The sequence below is a fragment of the Ixodes scapularis genome, unplaced genomic scaffold, assembly GCF_016920785.2.
Source record: "Ixodes scapularis isolate PalLabHiFi unplaced genomic scaffold, ASM1692078v2 PGA_scaffold5__190_contigs__length_132052651, whole genome shotgun sequence".
Lineage (NCBI taxonomy): Eukaryota > Metazoa > Arthropoda > Arachnida > Ixodida > Ixodidae > Ixodes > Ixodes scapularis.
Genome location: NW_024609880.1, coordinates 64,190,983 through 64,215,128, shown reverse-complemented (window position 1 = coordinate 64,215,128; position 24,146 = coordinate 64,190,983). Strand labels below are relative to the sequence as shown.

The 24,146-nt window shown below is 44.4% G+C and overlaps 1 protein-coding gene across 5 annotated transcripts in view; it reads right to left on the bottom strand.

Moving 5' to 3' along the window:
- Positions 1-9,629: 9,629 nt before the first annotated feature.
- Positions 9,630-24,146, bottom strand: part of LOC8035265 (5'-AMP-activated protein kinase subunit gamma-1) — a 417,493-nt gene continuing 402,976 nt past the window's right edge. For all 5 annotated transcript variants that reach the window (XM_042294135.1, XM_042294133.1, XM_042294134.1 and 2 more), the window contains 7 exons: positions 23,753-23,879; positions 22,017-22,097; positions 21,697-21,819; positions 19,130-19,201; positions 17,006-17,080; positions 12,708-12,801; positions 9,630-10,972 (listed from right to left, as the gene is read on the bottom strand). In XM_042294135.1, the coding sequence (XP_042150069.1) occupies positions 10,818-10,972; positions 12,708-12,801; positions 17,006-17,080; positions 19,130-19,201; positions 21,697-21,819; positions 22,017-22,097; positions 23,753-23,879 (727 nt within the window). In that variant the 3' untranslated portion in view covers positions 9,630-10,817. The remainder of the gene's footprint in view (positions 10,973-12,707; positions 12,802-17,005; positions 17,081-19,129; positions 19,202-21,696; positions 21,820-22,016; positions 22,098-23,752; positions 23,880-24,146) is intronic.

Below are 24,146 nucleotides of genomic sequence, written 5' to 3'. Positions count from 1 at the left end.
CGACATACTGCTGGCTACACTGCTACTATTACTACTACTACTACTAGCAAAAATCACCAGCACTTAGGGTTACCAATTGTCCCAGATTTTGCGGGACTGTCCCGAATTTTCATTAAGCGTCTCGTGTCCCGCATCGTCCCTGTCGGGAGAGCTACATGTCCCAGATTAGGTCCAGACCGTCCAGTTGAAAAAATTTTGTGATCCATTGCACGGCCAACAATGTGCGTCATGCTGTGAAGCACGAAGCAGTGCTGTGGTTATGGTTAGGGGTGTCGCAAACCGGTCCAGGTTCGACCGGTTCGCAACTGGCCGGCCTGTCGAATGCGTGACAGGCTGGCCAGTTGGCTTTGGATTGGATGGTGACGGCTAAGATACGAATTAAGGGAATTAAATTATTAATTTCTTCAGTGATTAGAATGTTTCTTTTAATTGCAACTGTTCATAAAATTAAAATAACCCTTTGCATAAAAAAAATTCTCCAAAGCTAGACAGGCTTGTATCAAGGTCTGGCCACACTGTCCACAAAGTCAAACCGGTCGAATCTGGTTACAGGTTCAAAGGTTCCGTCAAACCGGTTCCACACAGTCGAACTCCGAAAGTTCTACCTAAAAATACGGTTTGACAAAAGTTTGCAACACCCCTAGTTATGGGGGGTGACTAGCGTTGGCTGTGGAAGGCTTTAGCATGCAAGCCATGGCAAGTCTGACATCGGGGCGCAACTAGGGGTGTCGCGAACTTTTGTCGAACCAGATTTTTTCGTAGAACTTTCGGGGTTCTGGGTCGAACCGGTTCGACGAACCTTCAAACTTTTCACCAGATTTGACCGGTTCGACTTCGTGGACAGTGTGGCCAGACCTTAATACAAGCATGTCTAGGTTTGGGAACAAATTTTTTATGCAAAGGGTTATGTTAAATTATAAACACCTGAAATTAAAAGAAACTAATTCTAATCAATGAAGAAGTCAATAACTTTATTTTTAGTACTCTATTAACTGAAATAGCCAAGCAGTGCTGCACTTAATTGATCTCTTAGCCATTATCATCCAATCCGAAGCCAACTGGCCAACCTGTCGCGCATGCGCACACGAGTCGAACCTCAATAGAAGGTTCGTCGAACTTTCCACTAAAAGTTCGAAAAAGTCGAACCTGGTCGAACTCGAACTGCGGCCGGTTCGCGACACCCCTAGGCGCAACTGGTGCCGGGTGGCGTCCGTTATCATCATCGTTTGTATAAACCCCTTTGTATCTCCCTTCTTTCTTGCGCTCCCCCCCCCCCCCCCTCCCCTAATATACGTTAAAATTTAATTTTTTTGTGCAACTGCCACTGCATGGTGAGAAAGGCTAACGTATGTTTCGTCGGTTCACAAACGTATAAACCCCTCTGTGTCCCCCCCTCCTCCTCCTCCTCACCCCCAACTTCCTTCGTTGAAGAGTTGGCAACCCTACCTGCACTTCAATGTCATTTTATGGTATTTGCAGTGCCTTGCTGTCATTTGTTTGAATTAGAATTAGGTAGCCAAGAAATTGACCCCCAAATTGTCTTATTAAAAATGGGGAAACCTAAAAACCCCAAATTGGGGATATCTTCATAAGAAAAGCCCTAGCTTTATGGAAAGAACATCTTTATAGACAGCTTTATTTTTTTGTGAACCTGGAACACAAGCTGCACTGAACCCGGGGCTGCTTGTTTCTTAGGAAGACACACCTTATTCCATTTTATTCTCTTGTTGCCCGTGTCGTTTTGTTCAGCAAGCTCTTGACAACCAGGGTTTCTGCCCGACGCCAAACATTATTCTAAAAAACACTGAATCCAAACTTTATCTTTATTATTTGATTAAAGGAGTGATGGAACAATTTTTGTACTTTCAGTAAATACAGCTTAAGTATTCCTTAGCGCTAATAACCTACAACACTTTTTTTTACCACTGGAAATGGGGTGTAGGAACTAATGGTCCTGAACTAATGGTCCCAAGCCCAAGGTAGGACAAAATGGTCCCGTAAGAAGGTTGTTTTGAAACTAAGATATACCATGCAATATACTTCATCCATTATACAATCAGTAATTTTCTGGTGGAATGAAGGATCTCGTCTATATTTTGAGGCCGGTTACTTCGAAGGAAGTGGTCAGGTATTGAACTTAATAAATTTTTGAAAGAAAAATGAATACCCCTAGGTATACTGTCGAAGTGGGTCCATAATGCATGGGCAAATGACGTTTTAGCGAATAACGGGGGCGTGTGTTAACCCCCCCCCCTCCCCGTGCTGCGCTTATGCCGCTTTGCGGCGACAGTCTGCGGCAGCTCATTTAAAGTATGTTAATGCACTTGGCCCACCCGTAAACACCGCTTCGCGGTGGCCGACTATTCGCTAAAGTGTCATTTGGTGAAACGTGGGCGTTCAATAAAACGTCTTGATCAAATGAGTGCCTCCCCCTGTTGAAGCCATGAAACTCGAATTACTTCCATCTCGTCATGACGCGTGGTGCTGGCACTCATAACAAACGGAGCTCGATGCCTTTATAGGTGCGTTACGTTTCCATAGTGCGAAACATTTTGGAGTATCCTAGAAAAATACAAAAACCGGTCAAGCTCGTGCAACCATCAGCATCGAAATTTGGAGCTTTTCTTATAAATTAAAAACTGTAAAACGTTTACCGGCGAGTGTTATTGGATTTTATCCGAAAACGCAGAAGTCCCATGGGCATTATTTATCTGGGACCATTTTTTCCTAGTTTGTACTTGGGACCATTAGTTACCATTTGTTCCGGGACCATTTATTCCGGGACCATTTGTTTCGAGACCATTTGTTCCGTTTCCCCTGGAAATGACATTTATTGGTGTTGTAGCAGGGCATGGGCATCCATCATCGATATCGCTAGAGGCTTGGAAAAAGATTGCCTTCCACGGTGTTCTCGGGATTTGATCCTGGGTTCGCTGTGTGTGAAGCGAGCACATTACCACAGCTTTGAGAATTTGCTTTATTGGCACTTGATAAACACTGTGTGTACCAGTGTCGCAATGCCACAGCTGCTGTGGCGTTGCGATAGAAAACTTTGTTCTTAATTCCAGATATAATCGGAATTAATTGTTGAAATTAAAAACTTTGGCTAGGCGACTTAAGCCGCCGCCCAATTAAAAGGGTTCAGCTGTATCCATCTGTCCCTTTCACCTTGTATTATGCAGTATCATGCCGCCTGCAACCTTGCATCGTGCCACCTGACCCAATGCCATCTAGAAGATGAGGCCTCCCTCCCTCCCTCCCCAAAAGGTCATCACTATAGTTGGCAACAGGTTAAGAGTGAAGTGGAAACATTTCTCATCTCTTTCCCCATTAGCAGAGCGAACACTGGAGAGGAGGAGACCTCCTCTCCAGTTACAAGTTCGAGGGTGCGTAAAAAGTGTGGTGGAAGCCAAGTCGTCACATTCCTTAATCAACACTGATGAGAGTCTAATATTTATTTTTGTATGCGAGAGCAGAAATGATCCTACTCAAGACGTCATAGTGACTCTCTAGCCATTCGTGAAAGGCCAACCACAGCAAAGTTTTTGGTCGCCAATAGTTTCGACCCTGTAAGGAGAACCGGTTGTTGCGACTTTTTCTGAAACTGTGAGAGCTACAAATGACGCAGCCCTATTTCATTCTGACCACTTTTCCCACACCCCTACAAACAAGCCATCACCAATTTGAATTGTCCTGTTAAAAAAAAAGCATCAAAATTTTGTGAAAATAGTGTTTTAATTCCCATAATGAAATTAAGAAGGCCTACCTCTGTGGCAAAGGTGGCAAACTATAATCCGATCTGGCACCAAGTGTTAGTTGTCGCAAACAAACTGACACAGTCTATTTTGATTACAGTAAAGCCTTCAATCGCGTTATCATAATATTTTACTTCATAAATTATCTTTTTACGGCAAAAGTACAAATCATTGTTTGTGGTTCTCCACCAACCTCCCAACAGATTGAACTGTGTTTCCCATGGAGGAGCCAAGTCACCTTCTAAAGCGGTAGCTTTATAGGCTCAACCATGCTCAAGGTTGCGTAATCAAGGTCACGTAATGCCCGTGGCTGAAGAGCAACGTTACGTAACTGGGGTCGCAAACGTTGGTTATGCAAGCTCGCAAGCATCGGCAGCCGAGGCCGAGGTCGTACTAGAGGTCATCATAGAGCTTGTCCTCTGGACGTCATCCTTAATGTCGTCCTAATCACCGTCCTTGAGGTCGTCCTTGACGTCATTCTTGAAGTCGTCATCGACATTGTCCCAGAGGTTTTCCTAGACGACATCCTTGACGTCATCGTAATGTGTGCACGACATATTACAACCATTTCATCACCATACCGTTTCCCAACTGTTTTCATAACGACGTCGCTGTAAAGCTACTGCATTTCATTGCATTTGGTCAAATGAATGTGCCAGCAATATTTTTTATGGTTCCGTCCAAAGTGCCACGGGGCTCATACCTCAGTCCCCCGTTCTTTTAACAATTTTCACAATTTTGTTTGCTGACGATATGCAATTGTATCGCTAAGTTTATGACTGGCACGGTCATCAACCCTTTTCACTTTGCAGTACAATTTCATAGCATCAGCAAAATGGGACAAACTATGTCAAATTGCACCGAGGCACTTGTTGCAATTTGACATCAATTCTATGGGTGTGCAGATAATGAGCTTGAGCTAAATTCTCTGAGAACACAATTCCTAATGCTCACACGCAAAATTCTACCTGTTATCTCCAATTACCATCTCAATAAAACTCATTAAACGTTTGTCAGTTGTGCTTAACCTTGGTATTATACTGAAGGAGAAATTAAATTTCAAAAGTCGCGCTGGTACAACCCTGTTATCTTCCGTAAAAGTGTCAGGTGTTCTCGCTCACCAGAGTTCTACGTTTCAAGAAGCCTTAATCTGCCATAATTAAATTTCGCATCAGTTGTCTGGAACAACGTTCTCAGTGCCATTGCTGCGGCGACCTTGGAGCGAGTGCAAAAAAAGACACGCAAGAATGTTCCACGCAAGACAACACTTATCCCAGCCTCTCTTATCAGAATATGCTCTCTTGCATTTGGTCGATTTACTAACTAGACGAGGTAGGAACGATCTCGTAATTGTGCATCGTATCTGTATGATTCATTTATGTATCAACCATGACAGTACAAGTATCATATCTCGCATCAATATAACTGCTCCAGTTCGGCATTTCTGCAGCAATTACACATTCACCATAAGCCCTACACATTGTTTATATCAGTTTGCATTCACTTTTTTTTTAATTACCTCGGCTCGTTTTTCGTTGATGTTTGTAACAATGACCCAATGTATTTCAATAGTCGTATTTCCTTTTTTTGGTAATGTGTTGTTAGACGGCCGTCTTCTGACATTTGCTTTGTAAACAATTAGTCGTTTTTAACAGGAACATTCTAAAATTGTTTAGGAAAACTATCAATAGAAAACTACTGCAATATCCAACATTTTTTGTCACTAGATATGCAGCCGAATGCCCGGAGAGTGCAACTGTGAAAGTAAAATTTCCAAAAAGTAATTTATTGTATATTAACATTGCACTGAAAAATCAAATGAATTGTATGCCTTTTATGTTGTTGACAAAATCTTTTATAAGAGACAACCACAAAGTAAAAATTTGGCAGAGACACTTCAGACATTCCTACAAGCAGCGTGGCACGTCTTCCTATCGCACATGGCGCTTCGGTGGCGGCACCACGCTCCCCCACTGCGCAGGCACGGCGAACTCCGCCGGCCTCACAACGGCTTCCATAGCATCTGCGTTGCTGTGCTTTCCTTTGCGTTTTATTTCTGATGCGCCCGCTTTGACCTTGAGTGCACCCACCATCTTCCGTGACGAGGCATCTGCGTTGCTGTGCTTTTCTTTGCATTTTATTTCTGAGGCGCATGCTTGACGACATTTGTTTGACCATTTTTCTATGATAGGATAAGTAAAGCTTTCACCTAAAAAAAGCAATGCCACAGTTGCATTACCCATTAAATTCCAGTTCGGAAACACAATGAGTGAGCCTTTTCTTTTGTCTCATTACCAAACAATAGTTTTCCTGAAGTATTGAAATTTATGCCAAAAAGTGGACTGGAAAAAACGCGTTTAAGGCGCTCGAACCTTCCCTTCAGCATCAGTGGACCAAAAATAATTTATAAAAAAGTAACTATGCAGTGTAAACAAATCAACGACGTAGAGGGACTTGGAACGATAAACTGGTAGCTGAAAGTGACCCCCAATTGGCCGCCACCATGTTGCACATTTTTAACCACAAGACACATGACCTTATACTTCTATGTCTAGATTTTTATGAAGTACCGTGCACAAATGATTGCCTATTGATCTTTAATAACAGTACTGATGAGATAAGTAATGTTTCGTTTGTTTCAAGTCCAAAATGTGCTTTTACGACAAAAACTTTGGCAATTTTGCAACTCCTCTGCTAGATGCCGTTAGCCGCAGTGCTGCATTTTGGGTTTTTATTGGAGCTAGACACTGATCTCTGGGCTGTTTTTTACAGCGATTGCAATACAAACATCGGCTCAGTTTTGCGTAAAAGCTTCAGGATTTGGTATGGTCACATGTCTAGTTTTCAAAGTTGTACAACGTGATGGCAGCCAAGTGTGGGTCACTTTTACCTGGTGAACAGGATACCAGTTTATCGCTCTAAGCCCCTTAACCTCGTTGAAACAAATGAAACTTTCTAGGAATAATCTCTAGATGTTGGCGGATGTAGATATGGCATTTTTCAAGATCAACTTTTTTTGTAGAAATGTTTTTTTCTTTTAGGTAGTGCCTCATGAATGTATCACAAGCTTTTCCTCCAGCCCGTGCCCGTTGCGTTGACGTCGCACTTTGGCTGGGCATGTTCACGGGACCCCAAAGTGTTGGCCAAAAGTGGAGTTAGCTCGAGCTAGAGGCGGAGCTTTGGGTGCACCCTCAACTTGTATTAAACTACAGTCGCCGACACGTTTCTCGGACGCCGATAATTGAGGCTCGTTTGATATTTCAAACCTAAAGGAGGGGAACCGTGACTTACCCGATAAAAATAGTGCATATTCTTCAAGTCCGAAAGTTTGATTTTTCAGACAAAATTGTTGCGAGCGATCAACGGGAAACACCACCGAAGAGCCATAGATTCTATGCTGGCTGCACATGGATTGGCTTAGTTCGGCAGCGCTACTTGAGTAATGCTAAGTCCTACCGCTGGGTGATGCTACGCTATGTCATTATCATCATCATAGTTACCATTTTGCTTTGTTCATTCTGCAGTCGTGGACTTGCACATCTCATCTCAGTGAACCGTGTTTTCGAACTACACTGGCTCGGACGTCGTGGCCCCATCTGTTCTTCTGCCGCCGCAAAGTTTCGCTAAGCAGCGCTGAAAGTTGTTGACCATAATGCTAGAAAAGAAGGCAGCGATTTTTAAGCTAATAAAAAGTGATTACGCAAGCGGAGGCGTAATCTGAAGCAAGGAGCTATTGACGACTTTTTTAAGCCCACTAAGACATAATAAAGGCAAGTTCTTCTATCTGCTGATGTTTCGGACTGCTCTATTAAGTCACAGATGGTTCAAGAAAATGACTATTATTCTGACATTTTTTCGGTCCCTGCGAAGTCTGAGAAATCAGTCGGAGACTGTACAGATCAAAACTGTTGACAAATGAATCCGTGTTTGCTCACACCACGTGTGGGCACTGCACGTACATAGGAATCGTATTAATGTCGAGTGATCTTTGTGCCTTGTGGTTAAGCACGTGACAACAGCAAGCGTTCGCCGGATTTCCTTCAGGCTGTAAAAACTACTGTTCATGGCAGACTAAGCCAAGACCTGCACGCTGCTTGCAAACAAGTCTGCGCTCGCTCACATTATGTCTGGGTGGGCACTGCGCGTGCGCAGGAACCAGATCCGCAACGGGAAAGTCTGTGCATGCGCCGTGTCGATGGCAGAGCAGCCTCAGCTGCACGTTGGTGTATAGAGGACTGTACTTTCTCCCTTGGCAATACCTGGAACTCTGAAGTGTTCCAGCACCTCTTGTCCGTGAAGTTAGCAAATTTTAAGGAGGCAGCTCTAAGCATGCCAAAGGATGTATCGTTTGACCAGATTCATTCAGATGTGGGCAGACACTTCTTTTACATACAGATGGGCCAGGAAGCAGGGCACAATGCGATCAAAAAAATTAAGCGGCTCTCTTCTTGCTTGTTTTCTCCCAAATTCGTCCGAATTAAGTGCTTCTTCAGAACAAAAAATGCTGCATGTGTCTTACATTTTTGTAAAGTGCACCGATTTAGGGATGTTTGATGATGCTAGCAATTTTTAATTGAGACCATACCTTTAAACTTGCTGATTAAGAAGTTGGGTACTCAAAAGTAATTAGAAACCTAGCTATACCGAACATCATTATTTTCCTAAATAGGCACCCTTTGGCAGAGATCAATGCGACACTTTTCTGTGTGAAGCCTACTCTTCGCAGGAGTGGTTTGGCCCAGATTTTGTGAAACCCTGTATATTTAGGGTATTTTGCTTTTGGGTTTTATAATTTACAAAAATTGGGGGGTCAAAATTTGGTGCTATTTTCCACACCCATAATTGGGTAAAAATTGAATTTTTCTGGAAACCAATCCGAAATTCGGTTCCCATTTCATAAGAGGGAGATAAACAAAAAAGTGTTCTACTCAAACAAACGTCAACAAAGTCTATGATATAGGAAAGATCCTCGAGCGCACAGGATCTTTTCACCTTCTGATCCATTCTGAACCGAATCTATGCTGAGGTTATGCAAATCCAAGCTCTTGACCAGGGCTATCCAAACTGTGGCTCGCGAGCCGCATGCGGCTCTTTGCGGTTCCAAGTGTGGCTCGCGGCTCCCTGATAAGTGATCTCCCCTTCCCCTTTAGCGCCCCCAAGACAAAAAAAGTTATAGAATTTAAGAAGGCTGTCTTGGCAGCCCTGTACTACACTACGTACATACAGCTAGACTGGTTTCTGACATATAGATGTGTCCAGTGACCCTGTTTCCTTCATTGTTCTAGAAATAATTTCGAACCGTATACGCATTACAGGCGTCGAGAGCACTGGCTGGCTAGCGAAGCACGCATTCATTTTCGCTTAGCGATTGAAGAAACATTCTGCTGCCTGGCATCATTTGTTGTAGTTGATAATTACACTTGTCCCCTTTGGGAAGCACTGTTCCCTCCATATTGTTTCTTGTTAAAAGTAGCCCACCCCTCTCCCCCTCAGTCGTTTTTCTTTTTCCTGCGGCTCTCTGAACTTTCATAGTTTCGTCAGCAGCCCTAATTCTCGATGTCACTCTGGACCCCTGCTCTCGACAATCGGGCGAGTGATCGAGGAAGGAAACACATTTGAAGCAGATCCAAAATTGTTTCTATTTTCCATAAATTCAGCTGATTTCCAAGCTAGTTTTTATAGAGATATCAGGTTTAACCCAATCTTTACAAAACCAGATGGGGGCGGTGGGGGGCAAAAATCGGGTAGTATCGGGTTTTACCCAAAAACGAAGAACCCTATGTATATCGTTATGGAGATGCAATCAACCGAGTTGTGTGGACAGCATTTGCACCAACTCCTTTGCAAAAACGAGACAAGAAAAACCAACACAGATTGTAGATCAGAAAAGATACTTTTTTTTTCCTTCTTTCTCGTAACATATAGTATTCAGTCATCCGGCTACTTTATGTACATTTAGAGGGGGCGCGATATGTAATATGTACACCAGCTAGATCGCACTGGCTTTGGCCCTTGGTTTAGTTTACGCTCTGTCCGCAGTCTTCTTTCGCTAGGCTACGACCGAGGGCACAGCTAACGCGGAAGGAAAGGAAACAATGGCACTGGTTAATCCCCGCCCCCCAAAATAATGCCGCCGCATCGGTGGCAAACGCGGATAGACTCCTGTAATGCTGAGAGACGGCCAGACCGAAAAATATATATACCCTCAATCATTCTGAGCTTGGCTCTGGACCAACCACAAAAGGGTGGTGGGAGTCTTAAAAAGATTCACTGCTCGTAAAAGAAAAAAAAAAAGCTTCGCATATGCTATGTACACTGCTAGCTTTCACGAAAACACATCCACACGCAGCGGTCACACTGCGCGGCTATACACGTTTAACGGCGTCGTGCCATGGCGCAACTCTAGTTCTATGAAAGCGGGCACCTTTCCGACAAAGGAAAGTGATGCCTGCACGAACTCCCACCCCTCTCGTCAAACTTTCTCTCTTCCATTTGTCCACAATGTTTCCGGCGTCCGATTAGCGCGCTAGATACTCTCTCGTCGACGCAGCTATGAAAAGCGGCGAAGAGACACGCAGAACACCCTTCTTCCTCGCTGGCCAGGCACAAACCATTTTTGGGGCAACGAATAAAACAAAGTCCCTTCGCCACGAACGAAGCTGCAACCTCGAAGACAGCCTCTTCCCCACGCAATAAAGACCCTCTGTCACACCCCAACTTATCACCAGCAAGGCCCTGTCAACTCCTACCAAACCCCGGCAAGGCTTCGGCAAAACACTCCCAACAATTGCGCATAAAAAAACACAAAAAACACAGGCTCTTCCGACGGCGTCCGTTTAGCGACGCCCGTAAGTTATTTTTGGCCCTCTTTTCCGCAATGCTTCACTTAGCTCCGCGGTGCTCTGGCAGTTCCGGCGAAAACCCCTGCACCCCGCACATTTTCTTTTTTTTTATAGGTGCGCCAGCGGCACTTTGTTTTTGCCATGCGTTGGTGGTAGACGCCGGCGCGAACCTTTCGTCTATCCATCGAACAACGCGAGCCAAAGCGTTGCAGAGAAGTGCTCATGGGTCCGCCTCGGCAGGTGCTTCCTCTTCCACGTCCTGCTTTTCGTCCGCGCACTCGTCCTCTCGTAATTCTTCCGACTCGTTCTCCTCGTGCACGGTCAGCGGGGCGCTGTCTGACGACGCTCTGCTCGTCCTCTCGGGACGCTCCATCCCTGCAGAAATGGAAAGTAACGGTTCTTACATGGGGTCCGCAAACCTTTCAGGGTCCCCAAAGCCTTCTAAATCCTTGAAGCCCTCGACCACCAATCAAACCAAGCAATAAAACATTTTTTTAAAAATTGATGCTGGCTGGTTTAGAAAGATAAATGGACCAAACCATATGCGCCGAGTGAGTCGGATCGATTATTCTATGTTTCTAAGCTTCGAAGTTGGTTTGCATACATTTCATTTTCATTTACCTTTTTGTTATTGTCATGGTCCCCTAACCCCTGCCCCAACCCCCTCCACCCTGGCGGATGGGGTCCCCCATCACTTCTACTGATCCAGAAGGGGTCCTAAAACATCAGCGTCTGCAAATCAATGTCTAACAGCAACTATACCGGTGAGACAACAGACAATGGCAGACGTTAGCTAAGCTGGCCTCAACATCCGACCACCCACAAATAAATTCCTGCCAGGTAATTCTATGTCCCCCAACGAAAAAAAAAAAAAAAAAAAGATTAAGCTTAAATTTATATATTTAACCGAGCCTTGACTATGCGTACTACCTAACACAAGCTAACTAAAACCTAAACTAGACTGACCAAGCAAACCTGCTTTGAATATGCTAAGCCTAACAACCCCATCTCCATGTGACATTACTGAGCCCCAAATTTACCTACACCAACCTAAGTCCTATTTAATCTAAGCTAATCTAAGCCATCCTGTCTACAGAGGCAACGTAACAAGGTATGAGAGCAGGCACACCCCATCATCTTAATTTATGTCTGCCACAGTCATTCCATGATCTTGATAAAAGATTAAATGGTTACTCTAAACCTGAAAAACAAAAATACAGAAGCATAATAACTTATAAAGCAAAACACAAATCAGTAAAAAAAGCAGTTAGTGTATTACAACACCAGAATCCTATCCAGTGGCGACACTAGGCCGGTCCGCCCCCTCCTAGTGACGGCACTCATCGTATTATTATCACTTTGATGAAAACACCAAAGCTACCGAGTCAGGTTATGCAAGGACGTTGAAAAACCAAGTCAGTAAAAACTATGGCTGGGTGATTGATAGATTAACCTAAAAATTAATCAATTAATGCATAGTTTGTTTGACCGGTTAAGTGGTGAAACTCTGAGGAATGAAATGAAAGTAAAAACCAAACGCTTTCACCATGCAGATGTGGACAAGAACACCTGTGCGAAGGGCAAACTTTAGTTTAAAGTTTAGCCTAAAACGACCGAAGACTCGTGACTCCGGACAAGAGCAGAAGGTTACACGTGTCCCGGCCACTTCAATGCCCTGCGAGTGTTTGTTCAGAGAATATAGTGAACAATCGAAGGAGGTCGCTCTTGCCAGAGAATATCAACGAACCTCTTTTGCCTCATGCAGCTGAAGTAATAATCTGTAAGTGTGAGTGTCTTTGAATTGTTCTCAAATACACTTCGAAGTTGATTCATAATCGAAATTGTATATTGCATCATCTATCACATAGTCAGCAAAGGCCAAAAAATAACAACACTGCAACAGACTTTTTTAAAAATATTATGCATGTAAATAAACGACAGATTAATTGATTAATGCTCGAATAAAGGGTAGTAACTGATCGGGTTAAATTTTTTGATCGACGTCCAGCTCTAGTAAAAAATTATGCTAGAGAAAAACTGCAATGTGACGAACCAAATGAAGCAAGGGAAAGCGTCTTTAGACGACAAAATGATTTTGTCAAGCACTCACCGAGTGGCTTGAGCACAAGGAAGGAGAGGATGTCCGAGAGGGAGATTATCCCCACCACGTGATCTTCATCGTCCACCACCACCAGGCGATGTACCTACACAAACACAGACTCAGTGTAAAGCGGCTGTCGGGATGCCAAGCAGCCTGAATGGATATCATCAACACTGATAAACAAATAAATATACATGGGAATCTCAGTAGAAAAAAGGTAGACTTTCTACGTGCAAAGAAATTTAAGTATAGGCTAAGTGAACAGACAATCCTAAAACAAGCAGCAGTTATATGATCCAAGAGTATAAATGAGAAAAACAGAATGAGCAAGACAGCATTACACTAACGGTTTTTCCTAGGCATGTGAGATCTATGTTATATTGCACCGACGGGGCACCACTGCTCCCTCAAATAAACTATAAAGTGCCAAGTTACGCCTACAATCGAGGACGAATGGGAAGACTGATGGAGGGTGGATGGGAGGGCCTCCTCGGAGAGGGTAAAAGCAGTGGCAGTGTTAACCGGTTTCTTTAGTTTACACTAGCCTTTTTTTTTTTAAAGTGCTAGCTTTATAGTGCCAACCAAACTTGGGAGCCGCATAAGCACGAAATGTGTAGGTTAATCAGTATGTAACCACCGAACGATCTTGAAAAAATAAAAATAATGGCAAATGGTGCTAGGGATTGAACCCAGGTCACAGGCGTGGAAGCCAAGTGCGCTGCTCACTGAGCTACGGACCCAGCATGCAGGAATGGGAGGAGCAGAAGCAGGTGATTGAGAAAGTGTGCAGAGCAGACAGGGGTGGAAAGGGCAAGAAAGAGAAGAGCAGAAACAGGTGGTGTACAAAGAGTGCACGGAGGAGTGGAAAGGGCAGAAAAGTGTGCTTCCCCTCTCCCAGTGACCCAGAAAATTCAGCACGAAGGCTTTGCATCTGGGTGGTGCTGAATGGAAGTGTGCGCAGAATCACGAAAAGACAATAGTGTGATGCAATATGTTTCCATACAAAACCTTGCCATAGGCATTGTCTGAACTAAGAGTTCCACCCACCCTATAAATCTATCACATTTAAACGCGTATGGCAGTATAACCAAACATGCAGCCCATCTCTTTGTATCCTACAGGTCTGTTGCAGGTTAAGAGAAGCAGTACAAGCTCTTCCCACAAAGTTCTCCATGATTGGTTGTTTCCTCCTCTTCAGTGTTCACTCTGTTAAAGTGGAAAGAGTGGAGGGAGTCTTGGGGGAGCTTGTCTTGCTTAACCTGCAACAGACTACAATAAATGGAGTTCCTGGTCTTTCTAAGCCCTGGCTCCCTGTTGTTCCTCTCGTTGGGCATGCAGCAAAACAACTTTCCCCAGCCGTTAGCTTCCCCTAAATGACGCAGGGGGTCACAAACCACAGCCCGGCTCAGAGGGCAGAGCCAAATTTGCTTGTTCAGCCGCGGGGATCGCATTACTGCTGCAGTATGAGAGTTTAAAGATTGGGGAAATTAATAATTTTGTTAAACAAATTGTTTTGTTAATGTCACAACCAGGAACGTATTACTGAAGTTGTAGGGTTACGCCACCACAATTTTTACTTTTTTACAGAGGAAGAAGGCTGGCCTTTCTCGAGGTCTGATGGAGAATCAAATTGGCAGTACTTTGTTTTAAGGGGCTCACCAGAAGAGTTGTGAAATGTTGCAAATAGTAAAGGTAGCAGCGGGAAACAGGAGTGGCAACAAGAAGTCTCATCCTTTCCTAGTAAAACTACCTAGACCTCCACCGGCTATACGTGAGTGATCTGTGTCTTAAAAGTTTTCTAGTCGCCCTTGCAATATACTAAATTTTTTACTAGTGCCAAATGCTGGACTTCTTTCAGTCTTAACAATCTGAGTTTCGTAATGAGAAAATCGGCGAAGTTTCACTCTACGGGGTCTCAAGCCGGTTTCCTAGAAGCCCAGGGGTTCCCCAGTACCCTCGCGAATTCCCCAGAGCTCTCAAATTCCCCAGGCCGTCTTCACCCCTGTGCCGAATGTCTCGATTCCAGTTTAAGCCCTATTTTGGCAGATCTGAGCAACTCACTGATGCGCAACTATGAGCCAAACACACCTTGAAGGGCAACTCCAGCTGAAAAGCAAACCAAAATAAATTACTGGTATCACTTTAGTGGCACGAAATAGGATCACAGCCAGAATATTACATCAGTGAAGCCGCATATACCTCATTTAAACCGATTTTAAAGGTGCGACCAGCTGCTCTTCAGCGGGCGGCAAGCGGGTTAGCGTTTCGTCAAGGAACACTGGTGCAGAACCCTTGTGACGTCACATTGCGGTGGAACTGCGGTCGATTGGTTGTACCACGTACCGCAGCACCTTTGTGTTGTCGCGTTGCGGCCGTACGGCTGATGATCAATGTTGCCATCTTTCTACAGGGGTGGAACTCATGAAATGTATTTGGGAGCAGCCACGGGAGCAGCTGAAACAGCTGTTTTGGAGCAGGTTGGGAGCAGCTAAAACTACGTTCTGGAGCAGGCTAGGAGCAGCTCAGATCAGTTTTCATTGCACTTCAGCTTGTGTCTTAGACACGCAAGGGAGCAATTTCAATCGTGCTTAGCAGCACAGATGAACATGGGTGGTTAGGGACCTAGGTAGATGGGATAACAATGTAACAGATGCGAAAACTTGAAACTTTGTGAGCCTTAATGAGAATCAAAAAGCAAGTATTCTATGTTTCTAAAGATAGCGTCCTTGATATTTCCTGAGTGGCTTTCAGCTGCTCAAAATGCAAACCAGCACTGCTTATCACACAACCCACACGTGCTCGACATAGTGATTATATGTGCGAACCACGTGACGTGCGTAAGAAACGGACGTGTGGTTGCACGGAAGAACAGAGCAACAAATTTCGAGTTTATCCTATTGTGCAACTCGATATCGAAGCAGCAGACTACGATTAACGAAGTTATTGTATTTGAAGCGATAAGCAGGAGTAAGGTTAATGTACGCCGAGTAGATATACCACTCGCGTAAGAGCTGCAGCTGGCCGGCAAGGTTTCGGATCGGACCGCGTTTCAGTTCTATCGAATCACGATTTATCTTGCGAAAATGCGGTTCCAACTTCTAACGATGAAGTAGGTACTGAAAGGAATAATTTGCTCATTTGTTTTCAACTAGCTGACGTCAGCGTCCCGGATCCCGGGCCGCAGAACCTCAGGCAATCTGACGCTTAACGACTCGACCTCACCTCAGCCCACTTGCTTAACTGCTTATGGTTGAAGAATAAGAATCCAGTCGCCGGTGGTGTAGCGCTTAGAATCCGAGTTTTTTCGCGCGCTTCCGACTCGGGATACACAGGGAGAATGAACAGAAGAAGGGATTGCAAAGCCGACCAGGCTAAACACGCTCATTGTTGCCAATCGAGTCAATAAAACCGAAACCAAGACAAAATAAAAAGATTTTGGCGCATGTTTTGTGATTTGGCGCATAATGGCGCGAGGTATTATTGGCTGTTGCGCAGTTTCAGCAACATGGCGCAGGATGGCGCAGACACATGCGTCTGGCGCAAAATGGCGCAAATGGCGCAGCCGTTCCACCCCTGTTCTAGCATAGTTTCAGTTTGGCCGTAGACGTCCGAAACCACAATTTGAGTCGTGATATTCATAAAACCACACACAATATAAAAAGAATACCTTGTAACTTAGGGGCACTGCTTCAACTGAGAACAGTTGTAACCCCAAATTCAAAAATATTGGCCGGAGCTGCCCTGTAATGTGAACATTATTGTTTACAAGGTCTGCAGGCTACTACACTGCTCCACTACATCAATGCCAAGGCAGGAAGGGTGTCACGGTTGCCCTTCAAAGTCGACGGGGGTGTTTAGAGCTCAAATAATTTTAGACCCCCGTTTTACTCACCGACGGAAACAAATTGAGATGTATCTTAGTTGCTTTGCACTTGCATACACCAAAAAAAGCCCCTTCAGTTCCCTGCGACACCTTATAGCCGCACCCATACCACCGAATAGTAACAACAATGACTGCATCTGTTCCATCATGTTCTGAAGTCAGACATTGCTTAGTTCTTAACATATCAAGCAATTTTTGTTGCATACGTATAACTCTAGTCGAAAGAGCCATTTTACGCTCAATGCCAAAAATCAGATGCGTTAGGTTACGGGGTTGGCAGATAGGTTTATTTTGGAATTCCATATTGGTCTCTGCCTAACTGAAGAGGCCTGTTGCTTTGGGCGTCTTTCCGCAACGTTGTATATATGGAAACCAAAGCAACCAATGTTTTGGCAAGTTGTCGGGAACAGTCTGGAAGGCTTACCTCGGCCTTGACAATCCTCTCCATAACGGCTGCTAGCGTGTCATCCAGTGTACACTTGAGCACCCCCTCGAAGTACTGCGAGGCAAAGCAGAGGAAGGTCACTCCATTAACTCGCCACATATCAACTAACACTTGGGGCCTAGAGGAAAAATAGTATTATTCTTAAGGGGTGACACCACCTTCAAGTGCCGACTTTAAACCAGTTGCTCAATATTGATGAAATCGGGAGGGTCTATTCATCTTGTTGCCTAAATGCACTCTATGAAATTTCATCTCTGTAGGACTATTTTCCGATAAGCTATAAAGGGAGGTACACAGCTATTGATGTAAGCCGCCTCACTTGCCAAGGAAATCTATCTAATAAAATTGCTGGAGAATATTGAACATTTCTAAGCTTTAGCCTTAACTAGAACATATGGTGGGGGGAGGGGAAGGGGGGGGGGGGCTATCTATTTTTTTACCCTAATGTCCCTGTTTTTTCTATGCAAAATGCAATTTGAAAAGCATTCCACCATAATGGGGCATTTTCTCCTCATCAAAACTCTACTTTTTGACAATAAGAACTTTATTTAAATAGAAAAATAAATATCTTGCCCCCTTCCCCATTAAATTTCAGTTCAGAAACATCCACAGCAAAGAGTATATTCAGCAATTCATTGAAATGATATATTTCCTAAAACGAAAGTTGCTGCAAAAAAGCGAAACTGAGAAAAACCTGCTTAAGTTTCCACATCACTACATTTGCTTTTACTGGTGGTGGTGGTGGTGGCTACTAAAAGGCACCAAGAGCAGAGATGGTGCCTTTTGCTTTCACCCAATCTCCAGCACGGCTTTGCTGAGTGAGTCCGAGCTTAAAACGCTTTCTTTGAGTGCAATTTTGTTGTCGGCATCTGGACATTGATTGCGAAACGAGTGAGGAATTGGGTATGCTTGCAATACACAAACCAACATCAGCAAGTATGGGCGGGACAAGCATCATCGAAACACAAAGCTAACAAACCCACGTGACGTTCTATAAATGAATGCTGGTTTTAGTCAGTTTTGTGTTCAATCAAGGTGGGCTTTTCGATTCTTGGCGATATGCATAGCCTCTTCTACGTGAAAGCTGGACTTCTGTGGTGTTCTCGCCCGAATAGAGTTTACTCTCGAGCAAAGATATTTAATGTACTGAAACTGAAGAAATGCTCTTTCCAGCGAGAGTATGACATTATTCTAGGGCATACTGGTGCAAAGCTACAGCAGTTTGAAAATAGGGAACACAAGTTTCACATTTCAAAAACACGTGATTTTGCATCGTTGGCTGACCGAAAATGTTTTATTTCTCCGTAAATACTTCAGATATTGCAATAAAATTGGCAGGAGTATACACTATTAGTTGTGGAACCACAATACACAAAAATAGGAAAATTCATTTTTTTTTCTCAAAAATTGCAATCTTAAGGTGGTGTTCACCCTGAAGCCCGTTTCCCACTGTGCAACCTTTCGGAAAGAGATGTGAGAAATGCTGCATGAGTGTGCCATATTCCCGAATACACAAGTGGCAGTTTTTCCCAAAATTTTTGTAGTTGCGTCTCGTACAACATCCCAAATTAGATGCATTTTTTCTATATCAGTACGGCCCTTAACTAAGCGAATTTGGCATGGGGTGAAATTTCATTTGATTTGTTGGCAAGGATGTTGAAACCGGCCCCCCATGCGCATATATTGCCATCACATTACATGTATGCAGACTTATCACTGCAGTTTCATCACACCTATCGTACAAATATATAAGTATGACTTATACAGAGGTGCAACTTATACACAATCTTTTTGATGAAAACAGCCGTCTACAGGGGGCTGCCACTTATATAACAGCGCTGCGACTTGTAGACTGGAAAATATCGGCATTCTTTGACGCTGGCACCAGCAAAGAGCGCATTGCAAATGATTCCTACAGAACAATGCTAGATGGCTCTTAATCAAACGTCTGGTCTTTCATGGGCTTGCCCATAAATTTCTTTTTCCGAAAATATTTCATTTAGGGATCAAACACACCTGCACATTAGAATCGTGTGAACCTGGCAAACAAGGCATGCATTCAGGTCGGACTTGTGGTGCCTGAACCGAAAGCCGGGCCCTCACCTGATCCCGGTGTTCTAGGGCTTTCTTGATGGTGATGTCAAGGTTGTTGTAAGTCTTCTCTGCTGCCAAGTTCTGCAAAAAAAACAGCAGACAACAATGAGAAAGTAAGAAATGACCGCATCTCCACGTGGTGAATGATGTTGATTGGGGCGAAGCTCTGGTGGTGCTGATGATACAGATTTTTTTAGCATTTGACCGCAGCGCCCTCTCGTCTATATAAACGTTGAGCCAATGAATGCAAAGTTTAACGCGATTATATACGCATTTGACCGCAGCGCCCTTTCCTGTAAAGATGTTGAGTGGCTACATGCAACGTCTCATCCATGACATCCCCAGCTCTTGAGTTACTACCACATCTCAGAGCCCCCAACTCGTCCCGCAGTCGCGGCCAAGTGGTTAAGGCGATGGACTAGAAATCCATTGGGGTCTCCCCGCACAGGTTTGAATCCTGTTGACTGCGCAAACATTTTTTCTTTTTTTAAGAAGACAGATGGGATGGCAATCGACAAGGCTAGACCCAAAGGAGCTTCGCCCCTAAAAAAAAATGATCCCCAACCAACTCGTAATTTACCAAAGCCAAGTGCCAATCATTTTTCAGTTTCCATGCTTCCTAGGCTGCAGTTTACGACAGGCACCAGCAATTCGACTACCGTTACACTCACTCCACTTTGTCGGTGACCAGAAAGCAGGAAAAAAATTTGGCTGCATATTTGCTCATTCTGCCAAACACATTCAAATGCAATAGCTTTATAAAGTGGGTAGGCCCAGGGCAGGATGACTCAGTCTTTCAGTGCCTGGGGTGGATGGTGCCTATAGTAGGGCTTTGCGCTTCAATTTTTCGGTCACCTTAATACGAGAAGCACACTTTCGTGCCCTCTCTCCTCCTCATTCCGTGCGCTCTTTCTGCACCACTTGTTTTGCTTCTCTCTTTCTTGCCCTTTCCACCCCTCTCCAATCTGCATGTATTCTCGCACCATCTGGTTCTGCTCCTCCTGTTCCTGTGTGCTGGGTCCGTAGCTCAGTCAGCAGCGCACTCGGGTTCCACGTCGGTTACTGGGGTTCAAGCCCTGGCACCAGTTGCGTTTTGTTTTTTTTCATTATGGATCGACTGACCTACACATTTCGTGCAGACGCGGCTCCTGAGGTTGGTTGGCCCTAAAAAAGCTACCGCTTCAAAAGGGACAGATCTAACATGCATTGCCTTAAAGTCCGACCTACAGAATCGTCTTCTACCGGGGAAAAAACCGGTTCCCAGTTTCCTTCTCTCCATTCCTCTCGCCCACTTTTCCCCTCCTCTCCACACAGGAGCAGATCTCTGAACTATTCCCGGTAGAGAAAAAGAGTCTCCCTCTTTCTCAAATGGAACGGAGGAATTGAAGGAGAGTTTCCTTCTCTCTGCTTGTTGGTCGGCCTTTAAGATCAAGTTCGAGACCCACTGCACACGGTAAAAATGATGACAATACAGTAACACATTATCATAGTTTACAAGAACAAAAAAAAAAAAAAAAAAGGAAATCACAATACTTTTTTTTTATAAAATTATGACCCCAGTTATTACAACTCCCAGCTGAAATTGTTGGCCCCACCCAAAGCTTAGGACAGGCACGCTAAGGTCAGACATGAATGAATGAATAAATTTATCACATCAGGATGGCTCTCTGGCCGATTTGGGAAAGGGGAAGAACGGTGGGGGCAGTCTGCAGTTCATGTTCTGCTGACAAGGTGGGCCTCCTTGGCAAAGTTCCACAGTGCAAGCAGCGTTGCGTTGGCGTGGTCATTGGGATATATCCATTCGTGGAGTGTCTGGGCTCCTGGTGGCTTGTGCTTGTTGCGAATGGCTGCTAGAGCCGGGCAGGACCATAGTAGATTAATGACCTTTGGCGGTTCCTGTCGGCACTGCTTACAAAGTAGCAGAGCCGAGGGGATCTGTGTGGTTTTGTGTTGCTTATAGTATTCCCATCTTGTGATGATGTCTTCAGTAAGGGCAAATCCGGAGTGGGCTTTGGTAAGGAGGACTTATGCCCCTCTGGGAATGTCCCGGGGTATGGGGCGTTGCAGTGGGGGAATGGTGTTTCGTAGTTGCTCCTTGTTTTTGTGTTTAAAAACGCTTCCTGCACTAAGTGTGAGACTGGATCCGAGACCACGCAAAGCGCTTTGCGTCAAAATACATTTGGGCCCGAGCATGTGCCAAACACCCACGCAGCACTCGTGTCCAATACACGCCCAAGGTGCATGCTCGAAATATGGCAGCCTTAGATAATTGATGCAGCAGCGATTGGAGGGACACACTTTTGAAAAGGGTATACCCGTCTATGAAGGTACAATAAAAAAAAAAAAATTTGTTTTGCAATACACCAACTTAACTCTTCTACATCGCGCCACTGCGGTGGTGCTGCTGTCGGCTCTGTGCATGGCATCTGCATGCGCAGACGCTTAGTCCCGCGGGCTGGTCCGTAAGCAGCCCGTTGGTGTATATTCTTGGGTGTCTCGAAGTCCTCGGGATTCAAATACTGTCCTACCAAACATGCAGTGGCTGGCACACGAAAAAAGGTGGACGGGTCGCTTACGATGACGTCAAACTTGGCGTAGATGTCCACCACCTTGCCTCGGTCGTCCACCACGGGCAGTGCAGAGACTCTCCGCTTGATGAACTGGTGCAGGGCCACGATGAGCGGAGTGCTGGGCTTCGTCTGCAAGACGGGAGGAGCAGAGTGCGTTAAATGACAGTTGCCACCTTTCCCCATAGTAAAAATCATTCGCCACTGACTGTATTTGCTAGCGCTATCAGAACAACTGATCAAAAAAACAAACTTTGGCAGGCTGCAAATACATCTCAAGCAAATAAACTGAAAGAAACACTCTGCCTAGGTACTCGGTCTATGCTTACCGTGGCAATGTTCTCGTAAGTGCCGATCTTGAGCTCCCGCAGAGTCAAGTCCAAGTAACCAGGGTGAGGTAGCTCGTAATACTGCACAGAAAAAAAAAAAATAGTTGTTGAAGAAATAAGCATTTTGCAGACAATACAAGATATATGTCTTAGCAAACTAATGATGTAAATTGAATTGAAGAAAACAATAAATTGAGTGTTACTGCATCGCACATTACCTGTGAATGATTTGCCACCAGCTAGCAAATGACGTACCGATGCTGAATTGAGTAAAATAGTTGAAATTTTGTCATAACATCAGGAGTGTAGGAGAAAAGAAAATAATGTGTGTTTTCACCGCCAAAATAAGCTATGCGGCACTGAACGGTCAGACTCCGCCCAAACGTAGCGCTAGAGATTGGGACCGAGTGCCAGACTTAAAGAACCTATTGTTATCTCATTAAAAATTTACAAGGGATTTCCTAAAATTTTCACTAAGAGCCAAAAAAGCCTTTAATACATTGAGATGAAAGGCGTAGCCATTTGGGCAGAGACTAAGCTTTTGGAGATGAGTCTTTCATTCTTGAAATGAGGAAAACACTGCTCTCTCTTTTTCTACCAAGCACCCGATACTTTTCCCCTGTGATTTCATCAGCAAAGTGCAGAAAAGCTAACATCTCATTTTGAAGTAATTGGAAAGCTTCACTACCCTTGAAATTACATTATTTGTTTCGACGAACCTCTCACTAAAAACCCAAGCACCAAGGAGAATGCTGGGAACGTAGGTACATGTGCTACATGCGCTTGCCTTATTTGTGTAAAAGATTTAAAGGGGCACTGACACCCCAAAGGTCGTATTTATTTTTATGTTCTAAAACGATGCAAGTTGTAGTCATAGACACGCAAAAAAAACCGGATCGCGAAAAAAAATTTTCCCGCGCGCGCGCGCGCCTTTTTATTTTTGGCGTTTGATTTTCCCGCCTCTCGCCTCCTCGCTTCTTTTGATCGGTGACGTCAAGAATCAGGAAATTTAGAAGCTTTGTAGGCGACATCTCTATAACATTTAATTACGGCAATCCTAAAACATGTTTTTTAACGCAATTGCGAACGCAGTACGGCCCTTCTTTTTGAAATACCAAAAATCGGGAGTTCGTTGTGGTGCCGTCTCCTGGATTTGTATCCTCCAACGGAAAACAGGCGACACCGCTCAAAACCGGTCCGCCGGCGTTCGCTTGCGCTCGCTCCTTTCCTCCTCGCTTTGGGTCGCCATGGCAACATGGGCAACAGCAGGGAGTGGTGAAAGGAAGTGGACTCTCAGGTCTCCTCAATTTTTGACGTCAAGGCACCGGCGCCGATCGCGCGGGAACTTCGAATTCGGCATTTGGAAATTGTTTTTTTACTTCACGAATACTGAATTCCCAAATCTCAAATTTTGAGGGTAATGTCCCGGCATCGTTTTCAATCGTTTCGGATAATAAAAAAAAATATGATTTTGATGTGTCAGTGCCCCTTTAACTAAACAATCAAAAATAGGCTTTGACAAATGCATGTGTGAAGTGCCACTTGTTTTAAGATTTTCACTTTAGAACAGTTACTGCTGAAGATGCCAGCATGTGCAGCACATGTAATTACACTTGCAGCACGCTTCTTGGTGGGTGGGTAATTTGGCTAAAAGTCTGTTATATGGTGGGTGAGTAATTTGGCAAAAGGTATGCGCCCATCAAGTAATGATGCAATGAAAATTTGTTTATGCTCACATAAAGGAAAAGGAAGCGCAGGATCCGCTTGTGGGTGAGCACGTACAGGACGTTGCCTGTCTGGGGGTCGATGACCGGCAGACGGTGAACCTTGTTGTGGATCAATGTTGTGATGGCGTCACAGAGGCTGCATGTACGGAAGAACAGGTGGCTAACATTAAAAGGAGCTGTCAACCTTTTCAAAACACTGCGTGCATATTACCGAAAGAAATTCGTTTTCAATCATTCGCAAAGGAAAAACCCAAGAAGCTGGGACTGAGCACGAAAAACACCCTAGCACAGGGCACAGTTTGCAAAGACGTAAAAGCGACAACAAAACAATAATACATCTCTGTCGGATGGGCACCTAAAATGCCATATATGCCAAACATTTGGTGTAAATGCCATTCAGTGT